The following is a 9,827-nucleotide window of genomic DNA, read 5'->3' on the forward strand; positions in this document are numbered from 1 at the left end:
TGAATTCTTCTGCAAATCTGGACATGGAATTGAACAGCAAACAAGCACCTTGGAAAGCATTTAGTCCGAGGGCAATGGCAGAAAGAGTTCACAAATGATGATCTGGGTCTTCACATATGGACAGCGACTACAACACAACACTCTTGTCACCATTTGCTCCTAAACATTTTGGATTCAAAGGGAAGGAGTTCTTTTGACTTATAGTCAGACCTTTCTCACTACTTCACCTCATCCAAATTTGTATGGACAGAAAATTAAAATTATTGCCTATTAGTAACTAAACAGGCTCTGTGAATCTATAGTAGTGACAATTGTCTTGAAGCACCTAAAAGACCAGCGTAAACTGAGTGGTCTCTGCCCCTTCAAAAATATACTATACATCCTCAGTGAGGCAGCATAAACTATTAAAATCCTGCAATTACGTCCTTCTTTATACTCTGCCAGCAGTGAACTTAAACTCAGCATTTCCTCCCCAATAAAATCACTACAGCAGAACATGTCTGTCTTGCTGGGGAAGACTCAGCCAGATTTATCCAAAATTCATCACCCAGCCAGTGGAAGAGAAAGTTTTATGGCTCTTAATCCATATCATCTTTTGAAGGTCAAAGGCAGACTGAAGCATTCAGCGAGCCATGACAAAATGTGCTGTTGGCTATTTTGAACATGCTTTTATGCACGCTCTGTACTTTTCTACTGCTCCAGAAGTCATTTTCTGTGGTATACACACTGGCTACTTTGCCTTGATCTTTGGGGGATGAGGAAAGTCTAAGCTCACGATCCATTTGCTGACTAATCACAAAATGCTCACAATCCATTTCCTGACTAATTACAAAATGCAAACTGAAACACTAGCCTTACTTTCAGAAGTGTTGGGGGCAGGGGGAGTCACCCATACAAACATTACCTCCCCTTTTCTTCTTCACTCTTGTCCTTGAAAACCTGTCCTTGGTCTCAATCCCAGCTTCAAAAAAAATTTAAATTTCGAGTAAAAAAATCTGTTTATACAAAGGCATGAAAAGACGCAACAGTCAAGAAGCGAAGCAGTAGACAAACTAGTCTGTCTCATTCCTATTCTCCACATACAACATACAGGATCGAACATTTGTAAAAAGATTTTTAAAATATCAACAGTAAGACTTCATGCATTTGTTTCTAATATTGGTTCTTTTTCCTTTAATAGCAGATACATAGCATCTACTGTGTTATGATCATATTTCCATTAATCGTCTGAATGAAGAAATACAGCATGCTTACATGCTTATTAAACATGGAAATGGCATATTTAATGTCATAAATGACAAGCTATACAAATGACGAAGGACAGGTATAAGATCAAAATTACTTCAACATACTAAACAACGATCAGGAAAAATGAAATTCGGCAGGATCAAGTGAAAGGTAACACACTCAGAAAAACACAATAGACTGTACAAAAACAGGATGAGGAACAAATTTCAGCAGCACACCTTCAAGGAAAAGGGTGGCAACTCAGCAACACTCTACTACATCATACCATTATGAAAAGATAGATACCATGCCACAATGTACTATACTAGCATATCTATCAGGGTACTCAAAATAATCCTTGTGCTCTTATAATTACGCATGTTAACTCCCCTGCTGGAAAACTTTCCTCTGTTTTGGCAGTGCACTTCCAGAAAGGCAAGGAGCGACCAGAAAGGAGTCAGAACAATCCAGGGTAAAGTACTACAGACCTATTAAATCAGACCCACAGAGAAATACGCAAGAATTGAGTTTTCAATCTAAGAGAAGATAAGCGCAAGGGAAATACACCGTTACAATTTACATCTGTAAGAGACTGCAGTTAAGAGGAAAAGAATAACCTGTTCTTCATGTCCATTGACAAGCAGTGAGGTAAAACTGCACCAAGACATATACAAGTCGGGTAACAGGGAGAACCCATTTGGTGCTAGGAATACTGGCACTAGAGCTACAGAGGCCTTGTCACAGAAAGTCCTCAAGAACGTGTTAGATATGCACATCGGGGTCAGCTGGTTTCGGGGTGGTTTTTTGGGGGGCAGGGGGGGAAGGGGAAGTTTGTTTTTTAAAATTAACTGATATAGCCACTAAGAAACACAGACAAGAGGTAAACTGCATACAAATTATTTCCCTTAACAAATACCATAAATTCTTTTCAAGCACCAGCAGTTTCAAAACCACTTATTCTTACCTCTTTGCTTCCTCCAGATGACAAAGGTATTCATAGGCTACATTCTGGCGTCGTCTTTCATCCATTTCCTCTGCTGTTAATCTCTCATTATCCAAGACAGCTGCAAATAGTCAAAACACATTCTCAGGTTGTTGAAGACCGAATGGAACTGGACAGGCACACCAAAAAACAGACCCAACCTTTCCCAAAGAAACTCATCACAGGTTTTATTTGATTAAGAAAAATGAAGGACCAGGAGAGACCCTGTTTCCTTATCCTTCCTTGTCACATAAACTTGCCACCTTCCCTCTTTCTGATTTCTCAATTTGACTGTGATCCAACCTCTTCCATCTTTCAATTTCTTAGAACCAGTCCTTCATTTTCTTGTTTTCTTCTCACTTTGCCTTTCTCTTCCTCAAAAGCAGACCAGCAACCACATGTCCCTTCATCTATCCCCTGATTTTGGTAGCCAAAGATTAAGGAAGGACAACAATATACATTCGCATCACATAACCTGTTCGGTACCTCTATAGTCCATCTCTAAAAAAGATGGAAGTGCTACTCACAAACCTCATCTGGAAGGCAATCATTCAGATCCATAAGCTGCACATCAGATCAAGCCAAGGACCTACATAGGGCTATATGCCTAAATCTTCCAGATTCTGCGTGTTTAAAGCCTCAGTAATAAAGCCTACCCTTTCCATTTTACAGCTAAATACCTCATCCATGCTCTCATGTCAAAAAAAAAAAAAAAGAACAACCAAAACCCCACGACTTTTTAGGGTTTATGGACCAACTTGGCAAATAGGAAACATCTCATACCACTATTAATCAAAGGTTAGTTTACAGCTAAAATGCCTTCAACAAATACATGCAAGTGATGAGATTTCAACTACAGCACTTGGGATCAAACAAGACCTTGGTTCAAACGGCAAAAGGTCTCTCAGAAACTAGTCTGGAGTACCGCAAAGGCACCTTCCCGATGACTCTACCGATACCACCCAAAGTTACAAGAGCCGAAAACCGTCCCAAACCACAGGGTAACGCCTACTAGCAAGGAAAAATTCCCTCGCCTCCCGACTCCCCAGCTCAATCCTTCCTTCTTACTTCATGCCGAACGCGGGGCACACAACCCCCCCGCCGGCGCTCCACCTGCTGCCGCCCACCCCGGCCCCGCGCGCCTCGGCCAGCACCGCACGGCCTGGCTGATCGTCGCGTACATCTCCCATCCGCGGCACCGCGGTTTTCCCTGCCTTTGCTTATTTTTGACGTAGTATCGTAGCACAAGGGAGCACTTCTTTCGGACGCCTCGGACTAAAGCCTCCCTCTCCACAGCAAGCGTAGGACAAGGAGGCGGAGGTGTCCGATCGGGACGCGCTGCGCCCGGTAAGTCAGGCGTCGTCGCCGAAACACGCGGGAAGGCAGAAGCCAGGGACCGCCGCGGCGGCGGCCCGCGGCCCCGCGCCTCTCTCCTGCCGGGGCGCCCCCTCCCACCAGGGGCGCCCCCGCCCGGCGCTGCCCCCCCGCCCGCGGCAGACATCTTGGGCGAGGCTTGGAGCCCGCCGGCGGGAGGCGACGGCGGTCGAGCCGTAAGACGCCCCTGCGCTGTCCATCCGCCGCCTTCTCCCCGCGTTCTTCTCCAGCGCCCGAGGACGGATGTCGAGCTTGGACGAGCTCCCGCGCCCCGGGGCGCCCACCCCGCGGGCGGCACGGCGGGACGCGCCCGGGGCCCGCGCGGAGAGCCGGCGGGACCCACCGCGCCCGCGGGCCAGTCCCAGAGCCGAGACCCCGCGGCTCCCCCCGCGCCTGCAGCGCCCCAGCCTCCCCTCCCAGCAGCGGCCCCTGGAAAGGGACGGACAGCGCGGGCCGGGAAGGGCGTCGCCGGTCAGGTCGCTGCTTGGCGGCCGCGCGGAACCCCGGGCACCCCAGGACTCACAGCCATAGTGGGGCCGGGACACAGGCAGCCCGTCCATCTCCTCCGCCGCCATGACGCTGCGCTGGGCCGGGGCCGGCCGGGAGCTGGGCGCGTCCGCGGCTGTTCCTCTTCCTGCCGCACCGGGTGTGGCGGGGGAGGAGCCGTCGCCCCGCGCTCGCTCACTCGCCCCACCCCGGCCGCACCCTGGCCACCTCCGCAGCGGGGCGACAGCGCGCCCGGCCCGGCCCCTCGGCGTCCAGCCTAGCTCAGCCTCGTCCCGCAAGCCTCAGCCCGGACGGACGCCAGCCGGGCCGCCCTGCACCACGCAGGAGCCCGTGTCCCGCCCCGGGGTCCCCCTCTCAGGTCCCCGCCCTGGGCCTGCCCCGCCCGAGGCGCTGAGCTTTCCTGCCAGCCCCCTTCACGACACCCAACTAAGCTCCGACCTCAGCTCTGCAGCGCTGACGGCCCTGTTACGTGGGACACAGCCCAGGTCACCACAGTCACGACCCTGCATCTGCCCTCAACCCTCCCGGCTTCCTCACGCACACAGCCCTGCCATGCCAGTTCCCTGCGTACAGCGCAGCCACATCAGCTCAGCCTTGACGGTCCGGCCCCCTTCCACACACCCTGCCAGGCCAGGCTTGCCTACATCCTCTTCTCTTGCCAGGCTTCCCAGCTGCATCGGCTCTCTTCAGTAGCGAAACCTGGCCTTGCTGGACACAGCTGTGCCGTTCCATCTAAAGAGCCCTGCTGACCACACCATGGTAACTCACCTGAAATGTCAGCCACAATTTGAAGCAGGGTGCCCCAATATATCAGCATACAACAGCAGCAACATTCAGCAGCGCTGCCACAGGAGATGATCAGGCCTTGAAAGTTCCCTTCCCCTCAGCACATGTTAAGCTCATTTATTACTGTTGCTTTGCCTAGTTCTTGTTCAAGAGTCAGAGTACTGAAGGTGCCACTGTGTGTCCATTTTAATCAGTCCCATGAATTTCACTACCAGGGTATAAGCTTCCTACCTTATATAAGCACAAATTAAGTAATTCAGTAGACCAACAGCCTCTATTAGGAAAAGCACTACAAACAGGTAAGGGAGGTGATCCTTCCCCTCTTCCCAGTGCTGGTAAAACCACATGTAAAGTATAGGGTCTGGTTCCAGCTTCCCCAGTACAAGGAAGACATGAACATAACAGAGGAAGTTCAGTGAAGCACCAAGCAACTGATTAAGGGCTTGGAGGATCTTACATATCAGCACAGGCTGAGAGAGGAGGCCAAGAAGCAATGGGCAATGGACTGAAATTCACAAAAGTCCACTTGAACAGAAGAAGAAACATTTTTACTTTGAGGGTGGTCAACCACTGACTGGAACAAGTTGCCCAGAGAAGTTGTGCAGTCTCTGTCCTTGGAGATACTTCAAACCTAACTAGACAGAGTCCTGGACAACCTGCTCTAGTTGACGCTGTGTTGAGGAAGCAAGGTTGGACTAGAGACTTACAGAGGTCCCTTCCAACCTCAACGATTCTGCAAGTCCATCAAAAAATGTATTTATGTAATTTTTTTAAGGGTCTGTATAAAAGGGAGACTAAAATTGAAAGCTGTTTCTGTTGATTATAATTGTTACACATCACAGTTCAACAGTTACAAAGTAACTACATAGTGAATGCCAGACACAAAATCAAAACAAAAGGCTTTATAACAAACACTTATAGTTCTAATTATTAACATTTATTGGCATTACTTCACATGTGGCTGCTTTGCAGCTATGCAATGAGAAGACATTTAAAATGGTTATATGTAGATTATGGAGTGCAAAACCGGTTTTGTTCCCCCTAAAAATCCCATAATATTTTTTGCACAGTCCCACAATCCTCCCTCAAAAAAATCTCATAAACTTACTCTTTCCTATAAGACCCATTCTGATAAGAAAAATAAATCATGATTCTCACACATCATCAAAGAATCTGGCTGAACCTCTTCAAGGTTATATTTCAGTGGTTCCTGTATTAGCTCCCCTCATTTAAGATTTCTGGTCTTTGTTACTGTCTCTGCTAACTGTTGTTAGGGTTTGTGTATCTGTGCGTTTAATTTATTGCCTCTCCTCTTTGTCTTGGGGTGGTTTTGTTTTTAAATGTTCAATAGGCAACAGTCAGATAGCCTTACAAATAGCATTAAAGAGGCACTTATTTTTTTCTAGTTTCAAAATCTGAGTGATCAGTTCTGTAAAAAAAAATTCTTTAAGTACTTGGCCTTAAAGTCTAATCACTAGGCTTCCTAGGGGAAACGGAGCTCCAAAATTCAGTCCTTTATTTGAACTACTGTTATCTGTTCTTTTGCAGGTATTTATTGGCCACTTCTTTTATGAGAAAGATTATTTCTGTGAATAGTGCTGAAAAAATTGATGTTTAGAACACCTGAAGACTCCAAAGCAGTGATTCTTTAGTCACTTAAGATAACCCATCCGCAGGCTACCACTGAAACATAATGAATCTCTTAACCTTTTCAAATCCCCCTCCAAACAGGATAGCATATATAGCTATTGCACCTGCCTTTCCGAAGTATTACCGTCTCGCAGTCCAAAGAAAGATTGGGAAATAACAGCATATTCAAACAACCTTCCACTGAATAATTGTTCACATGTATCCTCATTTCTGGCAAAACATAGCCTGAAGATGGAGCAGGATCTGCTCTAGGTCCCATTTAGCACTAAGAATTCCAACCCATTATTCTCTCTGTAGCACACATGAAACTCCCAGACAGCTGGAATAACATACATCTGTTGCCACTCTACATCTTAGTGTTCTTCGTTCTGATGATCCATCTCATCCTTATTACTATTTTTTTATTTCTTAATACTATTTTTGTACTTCAATCATGTACAGCCAGTCATGACCTTTCCCGTTAGACCCCATTTGTCCCAAATAAATTTAACTATTATCCCCTATGTCTGTAATAAGGTTTAGATCTCTATTCATTTTTGCTGTCTTCTCCAGCTGCCCTGTTTACCTACATATTCTGTGCCTACAGGGGCAGAATGCCCTGTAGGAATCCAGATAGAGCTGTCCCAATCGAGTAAGCATAGCTATACATTACATATATATACACACTGAAAAATATATATCTGTGCATATATATGTATATATAAAAAAGACTCGTACCCCTCACATACTTGGTGATACTCTTGTAGACGGTTGCATGTTAGGCTATGGATTGCCACTGCAAAAGTTGCCTTTTGGCTCCCAGCATCAGCTCAAAATCACAGCAGTCAAATGAGACAAGCTACTGACCTGGCTTAAAAGAAGGAAACACAGAGACATACACACAAACATCCACACGCCTGCCCACCCTCGTGCTAGTTCACAACTGCACTCTCAGTGCTAGCCCAGATCACTCCCACAGCCCTGATCTGCCCATGTTTGCAGCAGGGAACTTTGCATGGACCTCTGGAGAAACTGAAAGGGAAGCAGCTGCACACCTGGGGCAAGAGAATACAGACCACCCCATCCCACATGCTTCCACCGCACCAGACAAGCCAGGCAGGAAAAAGGGAAGTCTGGCTTTCAAAAGGGGTCTCCTCAATCCCCTTTGCTTCCACACTCTTGCTTTTGCATCCTGACCTTGCTTCCGATGGCCCAGCAGCTGCCTGGGATACAGCCCTGCATGCACACTATCTGCAGGACTCCCCATGGAACACTGAGAGCAAGTGACAGAAAAGCATGGAGCCCAAATCCTGCCCAGTTCTGCTGACAGTCATGACACGATGCTAGGGCACAGCAACAGGCTGCTGGAATAGCAGAGGAGTCCTTACTCTTTGGAGGCAAGTTAGAAATCTCCCTGCTCTGAGTGCCCGTGATAAAATCCTCTCCCTTCCCCCTCACGACAGTGCAACACGGGCAAGCTCTGTACTGGCAAAAAGGCTTCCTGAACTGGAGAACTGCGCACTTGTCCCCACACACCAGGTACAGTTTCTCTTGAAGGACCTGTACGGTCCAAGAAGTCCCACAGTTACCTGGAAAAAAACAGAACAAAACAAAATATAAAACCATAAAAAACGGGGCAACTCAAGATTCGTTTTGTCTGTAGTACATACTCCCTGTCTTTTTATCTGCTTTGTAACGCTGCTTTGTTTCCTCTATTTGTTCTCATGTAGGCTACCTAAAAAGACACTTGGGGAGCCAATAAAGTAATTTAAGTCCTGAGCAGACCACAATATTTAGCTGGAAGCAAGTGAGTGGGGTTGAGCCAGATTTACAGATTATAAAGCAAAGACACCATGAGACATCTACCCTGACCAATTCTGTGACACTGGCCACACACCAAACCCGTAACTTTCACCACCAGAGAAGGACCCCAATGATGAAAAAGCCACCATATCTCCATTTAAATTGCTTGCATGGTTAATTATAAGTATAAATCATAGTATAAGTATGATTTGCTTCGAACAATTCACTACCTTCCACAAAAATTAGTTCCCCCCACAACCCCTGCCTTCGATAAAAGAAAGTTCCTTCTGCTCTAGGAAGTTTTACACCGTGTTCAGTCCTGCCCTGTTCTGAAGGAAGACTTGAGAATTTCCACTTTTTGTGAAGGAATGCTGCTGTAAGCTTAGCTCCTGGCTGCAGAAGATGCCTGTATTTAGATTCAAGATTTCTCTAACAGATACAATGTGTAGCATGTATTTCTGTTCAAAACATTACATTAACAGTACTGCACAAAGATGCTGTTCAACTACGAATTTAGTCTTTACAGACTAAACATTTTTTGGTCACTTATTGAGCCATCACTACATATTTAACTACCTATAAACAATCTATATCATGCTTAGCATTATAATCTACTGAAAATAGATACTGTATTGAAATTCAGCATCAATCAAAGTCCACCTGCTAACACAGAACCTTTGGTCAGCAGCATGGGATTGAACCAAAGCCTTTTACAAATAAGCGAAGGACTGCCACTAACTTCAGCACTGCAAGATTGAAGGCAACAGTGCTAAACCTCAAATACTGCTTCCTAAAAGCAGGAATGGCACATAGCTTTCCTGGCCCAATACACACTGTGATACTTATGTCAATGATGACCAACAAACTCCTAGACAAATTCCTCAGTCTTGATTCAGACAACAGGAGCTTTGTCAATATAAGAGGGTAGCTTTTGATACATGATAGAATGATACCGTTGGGGCTCCCAAGTTACAGATAAAGACAGTTATAGAAAGCAAATGCACACGTCAGAGAGACCATATTAAAAGAAAAACTTCTTTAGAAAATGAGGCAATGTACTTGGAATTATTCATTCCTGCAAGAAGATAACAGAAGTTCTTCCTGCACTTCAGATCTCATTGTGACAAGCTGATCATGAACCAAGTACATGTTTAAAATTAACAGTTAACAGACTTCTGTCATATGACCCTTAACACCAATTTCTTCTAAATGATGAAGAGTAAAAACACACATGAAGAAAAAACACTGCCAGAAATAGGATAAGGAAAATGAAAAGGTTACTAAACAACAGTTTATTAGATAACTCCACCGTTTTGAAAGTGGGCAGTCTTGCTTGAAAGATGACCTGGCTTAAGAAAGTAAGTGAAGGAAAGCACTATATAAGAAAGATAAAACTGACATTGATAAAACACTGACAAATTATATGAGACACTGATAAAGAAACCTGGTAAGGAATACCAAACCCAAAATTTAACCTGGAAGGCTGCAGATTTGCTGACATCCTGGAACGGACCTTCTG

The 9,827-nt window shown here is 45.7% G+C and overlaps 1 protein-coding gene across 1 annotated transcript in view; it reads right to left on the reverse strand.

Moving 5' to 3' along the window:
- The window catches only part of IQGAP1 (IQ motif containing GTPase activating protein 1), a 73,130-nt gene extending 68,972 nt beyond the window's left edge, over positions 1-4,158 (reverse strand). Inside the window, exons 1-2 of the mRNA XM_086471777.1 lie at positions 4,107-4,158; positions 2,192-2,291 (exon numbers count right to left, since the gene is read on the reverse strand). Coding sequence (XP_086327903.1) covers positions 2,192-2,291; positions 4,107-4,158 — 152 coding nt within the window. The remainder of the gene's footprint in view (positions 1-2,191; positions 2,292-4,106) is intronic.
- Positions 4,159-9,827: the final 5,669 nt, after the last annotated feature.

The sequence above is a fragment of the Leptosomus discolor genome, chromosome 11, assembly GCF_034619465.1.
Source record: "Leptosomus discolor isolate bLepDis1 chromosome 11, bLepDis1.hap2, whole genome shotgun sequence".
NCBI lineage: Eukaryota > Metazoa > Chordata > Aves > Leptosomiformes > Leptosomidae > Leptosomus > Leptosomus discolor.